The sequence below is a fragment of the Hyperolius riggenbachi genome, chromosome 3 (assembly GCF_040937935.1).
Source record: "Hyperolius riggenbachi isolate aHypRig1 chromosome 3, aHypRig1.pri, whole genome shotgun sequence".
Lineage (NCBI taxonomy): Eukaryota > Metazoa > Chordata > Amphibia > Anura > Hyperoliidae > Hyperolius > Hyperolius riggenbachi.
In genome coordinates this window covers 41,441,871-41,458,800 of record NC_090648.1, presented here as the reverse complement: position 1 = coordinate 41,458,800, position 16,930 = coordinate 41,441,871, and the positions used below count along the sequence as shown (strand labels likewise).

The 16,930-nt window shown below is 43.6% G+C and overlaps 1 protein-coding gene across 1 annotated transcript in view; it reads right to left on the bottom strand.

Moving 5' to 3' along the window:
• The window catches only part of GUCY2D (guanylate cyclase 2D, retinal), a 604,889-nt gene that overhangs the window by 25,299 nt on the left and 562,660 nt on the right, over positions 1-16,930 (bottom strand). Inside the window, exons 8-10 of the mRNA XM_068274020.1 lie at positions 13,862-13,942; positions 4,622-4,798; positions 3,719-3,875 (exon numbers count right to left, since the gene is read on the bottom strand). Coding sequence (XP_068130121.1) covers positions 3,719-3,875; positions 4,622-4,798; positions 13,862-13,942 — 415 coding nt within the window. The remainder of the gene's footprint in view (positions 1-3,718; positions 3,876-4,621; positions 4,799-13,861; positions 13,943-16,930) is intronic.

Genomic DNA, 16,930 nt, shown 5'->3' with positions numbered 1-16,930 from the left:
CCACAAACGACCAGCCGCCGCCTATTGGCGTTAGCTGGTCGTTATGTAGTTAAGTGACACTGCCTATTTATGTGATGAGCTGCATTTTTTTTTTTTGTAATAATGGAGAGGGGACTTCATCCAACATTTTTCTGGGCAGGCCTACTTAGACTGCTGTTAAAGAAACACTGAAGCGAAAAAAAATATATGATATAATGAATTGGTTGTGTACTATGAATAATTACTAGAAGATTAGCAGCAAAGAAAATATTCTCATATTCTCATATTTTATTTTCAGGTATATGGTGTTTTTATAACATTGCATCATTCTATAATATGTGCAGATTACACAACACTCAGCATTCAAAATGATTCTTTCAGAGCAGTCTGTGAACTAATGACCTCTCCTCTGGCAGAGAAAAAGACATTTGTTTACTCACAGTTGAGATAATGAAAGTCAGATAACAGCCCTCTCCACGACTTTGAAAGTCGTAGAGCTTAATGGCTTTTTTGCATAGAGATAACAACTGGAGTTTCTTAACTCTTCCTGTACTGGAAACAATTAGACTGATGTATCTGATCTTAATGTTTTATTTCTTAGCTGTACTACACATACAAATCAAAATATCATCATTTTTTTTTCGCTTCAGTGTCTCTTTAAGTTTGTGTAAATTTGGCTCCACCCATGACCACACCCACATTCTGGTGCATGGCCACACCCATTTTCCGGCTCGAGTACCTAAAAGTGCCCTGGATCTCTTTGGATCCTAGCAATGCCCCTGAGGAGCTAATGTTTTTTTTTTTTTTTTTTTACATTTTAATCTATTTTTGTGTGTGCCCTATCTGGATGCCACAATATAAAACATATTTTGGGTGATGAATTAAAATCTGACCCCAAATGTGTTCCTAAGGCAGTATTTGAAAGGTTCTTATTTAACAGGCAGAAAGGTTTCTGGTGCTCTCTAAAATGATGATCAACCAACACATTAAGACCTGCCTAATATTGTGTAGGTCTGTGCCCCATTGATGCATGGACTCCACAAGACCTCCACAAGCGTCCTATGCTATATGAAAGAAGACAGAAGCAGGAGATCCTTTAATTCCTGTCAGTTGTGAGGTTGAACCTCCATGGATCAAACTTGTTTCTCCAATGCATCCTGGAGAGTTGGATCGAGATATTGAGAGTTTGGGGGCAAAAATGTCATGATTTATTGGACCAAGGTACGCTTATTTATATCTCCATAATCTAGTTTTGACACTTATGTCCATTGTAGATGCCTTCATCTGTAAACAGAGACCACAGAGACCATCTTGGGCACTGGACTGTGGCTACGGTGCTTCATGTGAACCAAATGCTGATGCATATTCTCCAATTCATTTTTTTCTCCTAAATGTTCTCCTTGGTGATATTTTACATCTTCAATAAAATGCCTTTGAAGCCAACAACAAGCAAGAAAATGCTCAAAATCATTTTTACAGTACTTACCCCCCCCCCCCTGCTTTTTGGTACTTTACTCAGTGCCAGAGTGCGATTTTAAACAGAAGATGAAATATGATCTCCAAGGAGAAAACTTAGGAGGAAAAGTGAATTGAATTGGCGCCATAAGCTTTTCACATTTTTGTCCTTAGCTTTCTCCAAGTTGATATTTGACTCCTTGGCCTATATGCAATTAACCTTTTCTCCACGGTTTTCTCCTAGGTGGTATTTCTAAACTTGTCAACAAAATGACTTTTAAGCCGCCAGAAAGCAAGGAAATACGCAAAATAATTTTCATAGTACTTTTTCATTTACTTTTAGGTACTTTTTTGGTTGAAAAGTGATGAAAATGTATTTTAAATAGAAGATGAAAAATTATCTCCTAGGAGAAAAAGTGAATTGCATATGGCCATTTGTCAATAAAATGCCCTTTAAATCCCCTTTAAAAGTACCAAAAAGTAGGTGGGAAACTATGGTCAAAATTATTCTGAGTATTTTATTGCTTGCTGGTGGCTCAAGAGGCATTTTATTGATAAAGTGTGAAAATATCAGTTATGTTTTTCGGCAATTCATACTACAGTAGCTCTTCTGTGGAGCAAGACAGGCCAGCCTTAACTCTCAACATGCATCAATAAGCCTTGGGTGCCCATGATCATGTCCTTCTTTGGACCACTTCTGGTAGGTACTGACGACCGCATACTGGGAAAACCCCACAAGACCTGTCATTTTGGAGATGCCCTTCTGAAAGACAGCAGAGTTGCTGAAAGGTTAGTAAATTAGAGGTTGTGTGACTGCAGTCATGCTGATACCCACAGTGAGAACTTTTTTTAAATCAACACCAGCAGTCCAGAATTAGATCACCCATGGAGAGGGAAGGGTCTGAACCTCATTGAGCCTTCCAGGTCTTCTCTTCAAATCCTCATTCCCTTTCTATGCTTATTCAAATGTGATGCCTTCAGAAATCCTCAAAAGTCTTTCTGTCCCTGAGTGTTCTTGAAGACGGGAGCATCCACACTGCATACAGGTGAAACTCGAAAAATTAGAATATCATGGAAAAATCTATTTATTTCAGTAAATCAACTTAAAGAGAAACTCCGACCAAGAATTGAACTTTATCCCAATCATGAGCTGATACCCCCTTTTACATGAGAAATCTATTCCTTTTCACAAACAGACCATCAGGGGGGCGCTGTATGGCTGATATTGTGGTGAAACCCCTCCCACAAGAAACTCTGAGGACCGTGGTACTCCTGGCAGTTTCCTGTGAACCTTGTTGCATTGTGGGAAATAGCTGTTTACAGCTGTTTCCAACTGCCAAAAAAGCATGCGGCAGCTGCATCGCCTGCCAACAGTAAAAATGTCACCATGTAATAAATGTCAGAATGTAAATCAGGGATTTTAAAGATTTTACAATGGGCAATCACTGACTAAATCATTTATACATAATACCTGTAAAAATGAAGCACTTTTTTTATTACTTTATTTTCACTGGAGTTACTCTTTAAAAGGTGAAATTACTATATAAAGTAGAAACCCTTTGCAGGGTTACTGAAAGAAATGGATGTTTGCATGATATTTAAATTTTTTCAGTTTCACCTGTATGCACGAGTGCAAAGTTGCTCGTCTTCTTAAAGAGACTCAGAGATGAAACATGTGAAAGATTTTTTACTTAACCGGGTCTTCCTCAAGCCCCATAAGCACGGATGCGTCCCTCACCGTCCTCCCGCGGTCTCCCGTTGAGCCCCCATCAGCCTCGGTAATAGGCTTAGTCACGTCCAGTCTGGGTCTTCTGCGCATGCGCGGCAGACTGCAGGAGGATGGCGAGGGATGCCCTGAGTTTCTTTACATACTCAGGGCTCCCAAAGGCATATTCAAGCACAAAGAGAGGATCAGGAAGTCTGTATGGGATCCAGAACATTCCCTTTACATAGGTGAGTATATTTTCAGCTCAAGTTTTACTTTAAGATCCTTCACTAACCTTTCAGCAATATACTATGACACAGTTGAGGAATGAAAACCTTTGCCATCTCTTAGGAGACACTTTTTTAATCCAGTCCCAGGTTGCTGGATCATGTTCTCCATACTTTGTATGTCAACCTCAATACACTACTGTCCTGTCTGTATCTTTAGCCCTTTGAGGAGATCTACACCCAGGGAGCAATTTTAAGATAAGGAGTCCATCTATGGGAAAGCTGAGGTCTACCATGAAGTCCAGTCAAGGACTGCCTACATTGATGTCACCTGAGATCTGTGGTGCAGTACCTTCAGGCAGGGCCTCTGCTGGTGTTAGTTTTTGCGCATCACACAACTCAGCCATTCCATGGTCTGTTACTTTGAGGACAAATCTCCCATCAACAATACAGTTCCTGGACTTCAGACGCCCGTGAATAATTTCCCGGTGATGGAGGAACTTCAAGCCCTAAATATGCAGAAATGAATAATAAATATTATGACCTCAAGCGAAGCCTATAACGCAGTATGCTCAAAGCACAACAACCTGTGACTCTGGAAACTAGGCACATCAATTGCCTAACTAAAAATAAATCATGATAGACTCCATAAAATGACTCTGAAGTGACCCATGTTAAATTTACTGAAATGATGTAATTTAAAAGATGCTACAGTCCGTCATGCCGAATATGTAATGCAGAAAGCTGGTTTGGATGAGTGACGTGATGGAATTAAAATAGCTCACAGTAATCTTATCAATCTGAGATATTCTGATTATACAACTCTAATGGCTGAAATAGGGATGCTCATTCGCATTTTGCGGAATTGAAATTCCTGCATTTCCGATCGGACAAAAGAAATTTCTGATTGAAACTGGAAACTGGAAGTTGGAAATCAGATTTCTGTGGAAATACCGCAGTACCCAACTCAGTAATTTTAGCCCAATCCCAGAACTAGTTGGAAGCACTGGACCAATCAGAGAATGCAGAGTCAACTCTGAAGTATTTGGCCAATTAGAGGATGCAAACAAATTACCAAAAAAACACTAATTTCTGATCAAGGACTCATGCTACTATCAACCCATACATGCTTAGCTATAAATGAGTTCACTAGTGTCAGGCACTAGATTTTAATATTTAATAATAGTTTTGATCTAAGTTAGTCTTGAATGTCCAACTGGAACTTCATTCAGTTAAAGTTGTATAGTCTTCCTACCTTGATAAGATCTAGCAGCAAGGAGGATTTGAACATCCAGTCAAGCTTCATGTCTTGGTTATGAATGAGATCTTCAAGGCTTCCACGAGAGCAATGTTCCGACACCACACCTAGGACACCCATGTCATGAAACAACCCCAGGTAAAGGTTCACATTCTCGTGGCGGAGGTCACGAAGCTGAAGAACACAAATAACATTCCCTTGATCAACAAATTAATGACCTATCATCTGAAGGTGTACATCAGTAAAACATAAACCCAAACTCAAATTAAAACACATACAAGGGAAGAGAAATACCTATGGACAAGCTTACAATCGAAGTACATATTTAAACTACTGTTGCTCAGCCTCTTACCAATCTTTACAGACCATTTGGCAATTTAGAAACAAGAGATGTATAGATATACTGCTTGGCTCTCCTGGTAGACCTGTCACCCATTCACTGTCATTTGCCAGTAGCAATGATCGTAATATGTTAATTACGATTCATTAAATTTCGTGTAAATTTTCGCAATTATGGCTATATGTAATTACAATTTGAACATTCAACTGATTCCATGTAATCCATTGTAATTTCGCATAATTTTTGCATAATTTTTGCATAATTGTGTGCCATCTTTAGAGGTACATAGCAAAGCTCCCATACGTGCTATCATCACCAAAATTGCTACACATGTTAAGAAGAAGATAGAGAACAAAACAAAATATGTTTTTTTAAAAAAGGACCTTGTAGTGTAACGATCGGTGAAGCACAGAGAGGTCTGATTACCGGTAATCTGCAGTATCACAGGAAATACAGACGTATACCAGATTATATGTGATCTGCAGTATTACCGATAATCCAATATACTAGCTAACCTCTGATCACCTGAGTAGAGTGTTGTGATTGGTGCAACAGTAATACAGAGGACAAGCCTCAGTGCAGCAAGGAGGACTGCACAGATTCCTTCCGCAGATCTGAGCTCTCCAAGACGGGAGGAGTCAGACTGACAGTAGGAAGGACAGACTGGAAGTAACCTTCAGGAGGAAGGATTACTAACAGAGCGAGGAACCGCCTCTAACAATAAGGTCGGTTCTCGAGGTCGGACAAGCCAGGTCGTACACACACGGACAGATAAGGTACAAGATCAGGAGGCAAAGGCGGAGTCAAAGTACAGGCAGGGTTCAGCAACGGGGTATCAGATATATCGGGGTACAAAATCAGGAGGCAGAAGCAGGGTCAAGGAACGAGCCGGGGTTCGGCAACAGAGTATCAGATATAACGAGGTACAAGGTCAGAGTTCAGAAGGATAGTCGAGGCAGGCAAAGGTCATAACAGATAATCACAATCAAACTAGTACTTTAAGCAATCAACAGAATCTAGCTTAGTGTAGGATTACAGCTCCAGCTGGTCCCGGCACACTAACGGATCTGACTACGGATCTGGGTGCTCCCACATGTGTGATCGCAACGCCAGACAAGAGATGAGTGAACAGCCAGCAGTATATATACCACAGATGTCCCCCAGCACCTCCCTAATAGCTGGACCAATGGGGAGTAGAGCTCGAGTCAGCTGACCTGCCTGGTCAGCTGACTCCCTCCTGGGTGTAATAAATCTTGTCTGAGTGCGCGTGCGCGCGTCACTCTGAACCTTGAGGGACTACGTGTCCCAGCCACCACAGCCCCGCTCTGCGGTGTCTCCACAGCGGGGACATGCGTGCTAACCGCCGCGTCCAACGCGGCAGTTCCGCCATGCTCCGCAACCTGTTGCACGGAGGCAGCCGCCTCATGATGCGAGGAGACGGCTGCCTCTCTGTGCGAGTGACTGCTGTGTGCGGAAGGAGCCGCGTTTTCTCACAGTACCCCCCCCCCCCCCCCCCGAGGAGTGGACTCCGGACAGCTCCTTCCAGGTTTTTCTGGATGTACGGCATGAAATTCTCTCACTAACTCGTCCGCATGCATGCGGTTCCCAGGTACCCATTGCCTCTCCTCAATGCCGTACCCCTTCCAATGTACGAGATACTGCACCGAGTTCTGTACAGTACGTGAATCTATGATCTTTTCCACCTCATACTCGGGTTGGGCATCGACTAAGACAGGAGGAGGAGGAGTGGGACCCACCTGGACTGCGGGTTTGAGAAGTGATACGTGGAAAGACCTTACTCCGCGCATGCTGGTGGGAAGATCAACGGTATATGTGACATTGTTGATCCTCCTAGTAACTGGAAATGGACCCACGAACCTGGGACCAAGTTTGTCAGAGGGTTGTTTCAGGGTCAGGTGACGGGTTGACACCCAAACCAAATCTCCTGGTTGGAATTTCCACTCTAACGAGCGTCTCTTGTCAGCCTGACCTTTCTGACTCTGGAAAGCTTTTACAAGGTTGTTCTTGATGGTCCACCACATGTCCTTAAATGACCTTAGCCACGTCTCCAAGGCTGGGAACGGAGTGGCCGCAACTGGCAATGGGGAGAATTTAGGCAGTTTACCTGTCACAATCTGAAATGGACAGAAACCTGAGGACGAACTCTTTAAGTTATTGTGGGCAAATTCTGCATAAGGTAAATATTTAACCCAATCACTCTGTGCCTCGGCAACGTAGCATCTCAAAAATTGTTCTAACGACTGGTTGACCCTCTCCGTCTGGCCATTTGTCTGTGGGTGGTACCCCGAGGAAAATGACAATTTCATGCCCATTTGGTGACAGAATGCCTTCCAAAATTTCGAAACAAACTGAACTCCCCGATCGGATACTATGTCTTCTGGAATGCCATGCAGTCTGAAGACATGGATGATAAATAAATCGGCCAGTTCCTGAGCCGAGGGGAGTCCTTTTAGAGGCACGAAATGGGCCATCTTACTAAAACGGTCGACCACCACCCAAATAACTGACATGCCTTCAGATCTCGGAAGCTCTCCCACGAAATCCATGGACAAGTGGGTCCATGGTTCACTCGGGGTGGGCAAAGGCTGCAAAGTACCTACAGATGCCAGCCGGGAGGGCTTGCTTTTCGCGCACACCGCACATTCCCTGACAAACTCTTTGCAGTCAGCGGCTAGCGAAGGCCACCATGCAAATCTGGCCACAAGATCCTGCGTTCTAGACGCTCCCGGATGTCCCGCGTTCTTATGGGAATGAACCATCTCCAAGATCTGGAGACGGAATGGTAACGGAACAAATAATACCCCGTCTGGTTACCCGTCTGGGATATCCTGCTGAAAAGGACTCAAAGTCTCTTTCCAGTCCTCCCAGGTCTCGGTGGCGGCTAACACCACACTTCGTGGGACAATGGTCTCAGGAACAGAGGGCTGTGCTGTCTCCGGCTCAAAACACCTAGAAAGTGCGTCTGCCTTGGTATTCTTACTACCTGGCGTATACGTGATCAAAAATGTAAATCTCGAGAAAAATAGTGACCATCGAGCCTGCCTTGGGCTTAACCTTTTAGCCCCCTCGATGTATTCCAGGTTTTTGTGATCGGTATAAACCGTGATAGTGTGCTCAGCTCCCTCTAGCCAATGACGCCACTCTTCGAAGGCCAATTTGATGGCTAGGAGCTCCCTGTTGCCTATGTCGTAGTTTCTCTCTGCCGGAGAGAACCTTCGGGAAAAATAGGCACACGGGTGTAGTCTACCCTGGAGACCAGAACGCTGGGACAGCACAACCCCCACCCCGATCTCCGAGGCGTCTACCTCAACAATAAACGGAAAAGAAGTGTCCACGTGCCTGAGTATGGGTGCTGAGCAGAACAATCCTTTTAACTTAGAAAAAGCCTGTAAGGCCTCAGGAGACCAATAAGTGGTGTCTGCCCCTTTTTTAGTAAGGCTAGTGAGAGGGGCGACTACTGTGGAGTACCCCTTAATAAACCTTCTATAATAGTTCGCAAACCCCAAGAACCGTTGCAATGATTTTAACCCCACCGGCTGCGGCCACTCCAGGACCGCGGAGACCTTGGCAGGATCCATAGACAAACCTGAGGTGGAGATTATATACCCCAGAAAGGCAACCGACGTGACCTCAAAAATACATTTCTCGAGTTTGGCGTATAACAGATTCTGCCTCAGTTTGTCTAATACCATCCTGACATGGGTTCTGTGTTCCGGGAGGTTGTTAGAAAAAATGAGAATGTCGTCTAGATAGACTAAAACGAACTTTCCCAATACCTCCCGAAAAACCTCATTGATGAGTTCCTGGAAGACGGCCGGGGCATTACACAAACCGAAGGGCATCACCCTATACTCGTAGTGCCCATCAGGGGTATTGAAGGCCGTCTTCCATTCATCGCCCTTCCTTATACGCACCAGGTTGTATGCCCCCCGTAAATCCAGCTTTGAAAATATCCTAGCCTCAGTGACCTGTGTGAACAAATCGTCTATGAGTGGTAACGGTAGCAATTTTTCACTGTGATTTTATTGAGGCCACGATAATCGATGCAAGGCCGTAAACCCCCGTCTTTCTTTTTAACAAAAAAGAAGCCTGCCCCAGCGGGGGACCGGGACGGCCTGATGAAGCCCTTTGCCAAGTTCTCACGGATGTACTCCTGCATGGCTAGTTTCTCGGGGCCAGACAAGTTATACAGGTGGCCTCGAGGACTCGAGGAGGCATACAACCGGAACGAAGGTCAATGGGACAGTCAAATGGGCGATGCGGGGGTAATTTATCCGCGGCCTTGGGACAAAACACATCGGCATAATCTGAGTATTGTTCCGGTATACCTTCCACCTGTACCTTAGTTAGACCTAATGTCAGTCTCCCCAAACACTGCTGGAAACAATGAGGTGACCATGCTGTCAACTGTCCTGTGGCCCAGTCTATCTGCGGGGAATGAACCTGCAACCAAGGCATGCCTAGGATAATAGTGGAGGTGGACATGTGTAAAACAAAAAATTGTAACTGCTCCCCGTGCAATACCCCTATGGTGAGCTTCACAAGCGGAGTCTGTGACAGGGGACGATTCCGCTGCAAAGGGGAATCGTCAACTGCCGTGACCTGAATGGGGGGTCTCACGGGAGTGAGTGGTAGACCCAACTCCTGAGCAAACTCAAAGTTCATAAAGTTAGCCGCTGAACCGGAGTCAATAAAAGCTTCAGTGGCAACAGACTTATCATCCCATGTGACCGTACAAGGGAGAAGTAATTTTTTCTCTTTAAGGAGTGAGGTTTGTGTGCCTAGGGTGTCACCCCCCACTACTCCTAGGCAGACCCGTTTCCCGCCCTGTTAGGGCAGTTTCGCACCCTATGCCCTGCCTCTGCACAGTATAGGCACAGTTGTTCCGTCATCCTCCGCCTTCGCTCCACCTGGGTCAATTTTGATCGACCAATTTGCATCGGCTCTGGTGGAGGCAAGGCCGGGAAGGGTGAGACAGGCGGAGACGCTGTTACAGAGGATGCAGCAACCGGTGCCGCGTACGAAGTCACCCTGACACGGTGACTGCCCCTGGCCTGCCTCTGATGGCGTAGCCTGCGATCTACTCGAATGGCCGATGATATGGCCTCATCAACTGTCTTGGGCTCGGGTATGGTTAACATTAAGTCGGAGACCTCCTCCGACAACCCAGACAAAAAATAATCCATTAAGGCGAAGTTATCAAATCTAGAGGTGACTGACCACCTACGGAACTCCGCCGCATAATCCTCGACCGAACCTCTGCCTTGCCGCAAAAGTTTGAGCTTCCGCTCTGAGGACGCAGCAAGGTCAGGTTCGTCGTAGATTATGGCCATGGCCTTAAAGAATTCCTCTACCGAGGTCAGAGCGGTATCGGTAGAAGGCAGATTATATGCCCAGGACTGGGAGTCCCCAGTCAACAATGTTTTAATAAAGATGACCCGTTGGGTCTCAGTCCCCGAGGATCGGGGTCTCAACTCGAAATACGACAATACTCTACTCCTGAAATTCCGGAAGTTAGATTTGTGGCCGGAAAATTTGTCAGGTACAGGCATACGTATGTCGTCACTAGGAGGGGATCGCACTGCATCAACTGACGTCTGGAGGGTTCGCACTGAGCCTGATAAGGCATCAATTAAGGCTTTGTGCTGGCCCAGTGCTTGATGGATACTGTCCACCGAAGTGGCAAGCGCAGTCAGAGGATCAGCGCGTTCCATCTGTCTTTTAGTCTGGCGTTCTGTAACGATCGGTGAAGCACAGAGAGGTCTGATTACCGGTGATCTGCAGTATCACAGGAAATACAGACGTATACCAGATTATATGTGATCTGCAGTATCACCGATAATCCAATATACTAGCTAACCTCTGATCACCTGAGTAGAGTGTTGTGATTGGTGCAACAGTAATACAGAGGACAAGCCTCAGTGCAGCAAGGAGGACTGCACAGATTCCTTCCGCAGATCTGAGCTCTCCAAGACGGGAGGAGTCAGACTGACAGTAGGAAGGACAGACTGGAAGTAACCTTCAGGAGGAAGGATTACTAACAGAGCGAGGAACCGCCTCTAACAATAAGGTCGGTTCTCGAGGTCGGGCAAGCCAGGTCGTACACACACGGACAGATAAGGTACAAGATCAGGAGGCAAAGGCGGAGTCAAAGTACAGGCAGGGTTCAGCAACGGGGTATCAGATATATCGGGGTACAAAATCAGGAGGCAGAAGCAGGGTCAAGGAACGAGCCGGGGTTCGGCAACAGAGTATCAGATATAACGAGGTACAAGGTCAGAGTTCAGAAGGATAGTCGAGGCAGGCAAAGGTCATAACAGATAATCACAATCAAACTAGTACTTTAAGCAATCAACAGAATCTAGCTTAGTGTAGGATTACAGCTCCAGCTGGTCCCGGCACACTAACAGATCTGACTACGGATCTGGATGCTCCCACATGTGTGATCGCAACGCCAGACAAGAGATGAGTGAACAGCCAGCAGTATATATACCACAGATGTCCCCCAGCACCCCCCTAATAGCTGGACCAATGGGGAGTAGAGCTAGAGTCAGCTGACCTGCCTGGTCAGCTGACTCCCTCCTGGGTGTAATAAATCTTGTCTGAGTGCGCGCGCGCGCGTCACTCTGAACCTTGAGGGACTACGTGTCCCAGCCACCACAGCCCCGCTCTGCGGTGTCTCCGCAGCGGGGACATGCGTGCTAACCGCCGCGTCCAACGCGGCGGTTTCGCCATGCTCCGCAACCTGTTGCACAGAGGCAGCCGCCTCATGATGCGAGGAGATGGCTGCCTCTCCGTGCGAGTGACTGCTGTGTGCGGAAGGAGCCTCCTGCCGCTGGCTCATGGCGGCGGCTCCTCCGCGTTTTCTCACATGTAGGTTTTGAGAACATTGATTTAAAAATGTTTTTTAAACTCAGAAAAATGACAAAAAATGAAAACAATTTTTCCTTTGCATTTTTAAAATTGATTTTACATAGGTCGGTTTGAGAATTTTTTTTGTCCCCTTGTTCCCCCTATTCCCCTTAACATACATAGCAATTTGTGATAATAGCATGTATGGCAGCTTTGCCCAACAAAACCACTAAATGCCTACTAAATGTCCCACTAAACCACTAAATTCCCACTAAATGCCCCACTAAACCATTAAATGCCCACTAAATGTCCCACTAAACCATTAAATGCCCACTAAATGTCCCACTAAACCACTAAATTCCCACTAAATGCCCCACTAAACCACTAAATTCCCACTAAATGCCCCACTAAACCACTAAATTCCCACAAAATGCCCCACTAAACCACTAAATTCCCACTAAATGCCCCACTAAACCACTAAATTCCCACTAAATTCCCAACTAAACCACTAAATTCCCACTAAAACACTGAATTCTAAATCACTAAAACCACTACATTTGGCTCAAAATTGCACAAAAAATTAAGCAAATTGAGAAATCACAATTCCTGAATATGTTTACAAATGAATTAATTATGATTTTACCCAAAATGTTGCATTATGATTTTGCATTGTAATTACGATACCAAATTACGATTAAGCAAAATTTTTGCTCATCACAATTTGCCAGCATGCATATAACCCAGTGATGTGCTTGCAGCCTAATGATAGCGATTGGAGAACAGAAACAGCAATGGAATGGGCGCCCCTCAGCTTGGTGGGCACAGCCATTGCAGTAGTGAAGAGGATCTTCACATTTGATAATTAAGAGATTCTCCCAGCACAGATAAAAACTGCATACAAGTATTTTGGGTATTGTTTTCAAGTTCTAAAAAGCCTCTTATTATAAAAAAATATTAGTTGGGCTTTAACATTTTTGAGGTGGGTGCCAAATGAGGAGAATTGTGAAGTAGCAGAGAGACGACTGTTTGGAGAGCATTTGTTAAGGTTGCAGATTTTGAGATTGGTAGAATGATGGTGCCAGGAGCATTGGTCAGACAAAATGATGCTTGGTGGAAGATTAATAACACTCCCACTATATATGGCTACAGTGGCGTATCTAGAGCAGTGGAGGCATGGCTTGTGCCATGAGCACCACAGTGCCATGCCTGCCTCTGTGCTCCACCACCATTCCTGCCTTTATGCTGCACCCCCATTCCTGCTCCTGTGCTGTGCTCCCGCGCCTCTCTGTCACTCAGACCTCAGATCAGATTAATTCTGTTGTCTGGGGAACATGGCTACTTATGTATGTTGGGTGCACTTGGCTTAGTGTTAGAAAAGAGTAAAGACAGGAAATAAGAAGAGATATTTCCAAAAGAGTAACTTCAGCAATATCCTGAGCCAAAATAGACAGGCAACCATAACACATGTACGCGAGAAAGGATGCTGTTTTTAGAGGGGAAGGGGACTCTGACCTGCAGGGGCACAATTTTAGTGTTTGCCACAGGCTCTATATTAACCAGATATGCCCAATGGCTATAATTGATACTAGTCTAGATCAGGGATGTCAAACCACTCCTCAATGGCCCAGGTCCTCACACATTTTTGGCACAGCTTGATGGGACTAAATCAAAAAATGGTGTCACTCATCAAGTAGATCACATGTCTCCATTTCTCAGTCCATCCTAAACACTGGCATGGCTATTGCCCTCCAGGGCTGGAGCTCAACAACCCTGTACAAGATGGACATTATCCTTTAATTACCATATAGCCATTGCACAGCTGCACATTTGACTTCAGCTTCATTGCTACTTTTTGAGCAGACAAAAAAGTGCAATGTCTGTAGCCACATCAGTTCAGTGGCAGGCCACATAAAGGAGTTGTCGGTCTGCTACTGGCTTCTAAACATATTATTTCTACAGCTTGTGTACCTTGAAATCTATCTTTGATAATATGGAAAAAACTCATGCAATTTGCTCTCACTTACCGTACAAAAGGCATTTTTTGTAGATGGTCGGATATCTCCATGTTTCTCACCAGGAAATTTCTTAACCCATACCCAATCTCCCTGATATAAAAAAAAAAGAGAAGAAGAGAATGTCTCATGATAGGTCCAGTTTGCTGTTTATTTACCTGCTGACAGTTGGCCTAAATTTCTTTAGAGGGGATATATACAATGCTGCAGCTACAGGATGTCTATGTTGCTCCTCCATGTTAACAGAATACAACCTAGTCCATCTCATGCATAGCTGTAGAGTCCGAGAACCTCAGGAAAACACCTACAAATATGCCTTAGCATTTTATTTTTAACCACTTCCCTACCACAAGTTTTCCCCCCTTAAAAACCAGAGTAATTATTCACTAATAACTTTCTCACTAATTATCACACTCAAATGATCTACAGTACATATTACATTTTGTGGGCCAAATTAGGCTTTCTTTGGGCGGTACTTTTTTTTGCTAAGAATTATTTTATTTTATATGCATTCTCATCTTTCAGCCATTGTAGTTTAAAAATAAAATGTGCTATTGTTGATAAACTAGACACATTTTATTTGTCCATTTGTCCCAGTTATTACAATGTTTAAATTGTGTTCTTAGTACAATGTCTGGTGATAATATTTTATTTTTATGTTTATTTTTTTTTTATATTTATGTTTTTATATACTATAACAATAATTACAAGCCTTTATTTACAAAAGCGACACTAATATACCCTCATGACCTACACATTAAAAAAAGTCCCTAAGGTAATTTTTTATGTAGTTTTTTAAATTATGTATTGTAGTTAAAAAAAATTAACAAGGATTTTATTTTGGTAACTATGGGGCAGGCGGTGTAAGGAGTTAAAAAAGAATAAACATGTATTTATTTTTTATATGTGAAAATGTATTATCTTGTATTTGGGTGTAGCGCTACACTAACTCCATGTTCTATAAATAAGAGACGGACCTGAGTGTTTACACGTGGTTTTTACGTCAGTTTTATTTTAAAATCAGAGTGGACGGAGGCTCTGATTCATTGATTGGGTTTGAGAACAGCTGTTTCTCATTCCCCAATCATGGAGAGACAGAATTATGGTGAATGCAAACAGGAGATATGCGTTTATTGTGAGCGGCGGTGGTAAGTAAACAGAGACGCTTATTTACGCCCCTGTGCCTGAAGTGAAGTATACAGGGACGTAGATAAGCGTGGCAAGAATAAGAAAGTGGTTAAATTCAGCAACATACTGAGACAGAAACGTGTACACTCTTAGGACCCATCATTAGAGATGCTGATTAGAATTCTGCGAAATTGAAATTTCCACATTTCCGATTGGAATTCGGAAATCAGAAAACGGAAATAGGAATTCCCCGGAAATCCTATTTACCTCAACTGGGTAATTTTAATCCAATCACAGAACTTGGAAGCATTGGACCAATCAGAAAGAGAAGAATTATCACGTAAATTTTGAATCACAAGATTCCATTTTTCTGATTTCCGATTTTCTTTGTCATTTTTTTTTCTTGCATTCTCTCTCGGAAATCAGAAATGGAAAACCAGAAATCCAGAAAAATGGAAATCGGTAACTGGCTTTGGGGTCAATTCATAAAAGGCTGTGTGGGGAAAAAATGTTTACAGTTGCGATAGAAGTTCGGGGATTTATAGAACTAAGCTGGCGGTGCTGGCTGAGTTGATACATTTTCTCCATGCAGAGACAGCCTTACAAGCGTTACTTCCCATTAGATGTGCATTTTTTTAAAACTGCCTTTAAACTGTTTGCCGTGAATCTGTCTATTAGTCTTTCTAAACAATCTATTTAATTGCCACAGCTTAGAAGAACTTCAAGAAATGTTGCACATGCCGGGCTTTCTGATGTAAAAAACATATGAAAACAGCTACCCAAGAAGTTAACAAACACAGCCTGGGGTATCCTGGGAAGCCTTTTTTGTTCTGCTCTCACCACTGCTGCAATAACTCTGCTGTTATTCGCATCCTTATCACCTCTTCAAAGCAGGTGGTATTCTCCGTTCCAATATCACCTGCTCTAATCTTTATGAATTGACATTTAGTGACATGTGTTGAGATAATGACCGCACAAGGCAGTAATTTACCTCACTGCTCAGGAATTTCAGCTTTTCTTGTGGTAACAGCTTTTATGAATTGACATTTTGTTAAGTGGTCAGTAAAGTCATCTGTTTTGAGCATTACCGCATGCGGGAATGCTTTATGAATTGACCCCATTGTCGGAAATCATAATTTCCATGGAAACGGAGATGGACATTTCCGAACATCCCTACCCAACAGTAAAACACAAGCAAAGCTACTTGGTGTTTGCAGTGTAGTGTACTGAGGAGGAGTGTAGAAACCTGTACACCACGGAAACCAATCAGCTTCTCCATAGGTTTATGCAGAACATACTGTAGGAGGAATAACTCTACAGATTTGAACACTATGGTCTTTCTACACCTCAAGGAGAAGAAATGCCTTTAAAAGGAACCCAAGGTAAGAGACATATTGATATCTGGCTGTCCTACTGATTTTTTGGGCTGCATTAGGATCTGAGTCACTCACTTTCGAACAAGCATGCAGCTAATCCAGTCAGACTTCAGTCAGAAACACCTGATCTTCATGCTTGCTCAGGTTCTATGGCTAAAAGTATTAGAAGCAGAGGAACAGCAGGATAGCCAGGCAATGAGCACTGTTTAACTACTTGAGGAGCAGAGGTTTATACCCCCCCAGTGACCAGGACATGTTTACCAATCAGCACTTCACAACTTTAACAGTTTATTGCTCGGTCACATACAACTTAGCACCCAAATGAATTTTACCCCCTTTTCCTCCACACTAATAGAGCTTTATTTTGCTAGTAATTGATTGCAGCTGCAATTTATATATATATATATATATATATATATATATATATATATATATATATATATATTTTTATAAAACAAAGACCGGAATTTTTGCATCCCGCCTCCCTCCCTTCTCCCCCCCTAAATTGGTCCTAGACTACGATACATACACTACACTAATCATACCAGTGGCGTAGTTAAGGAGCTGTGGACCCCGA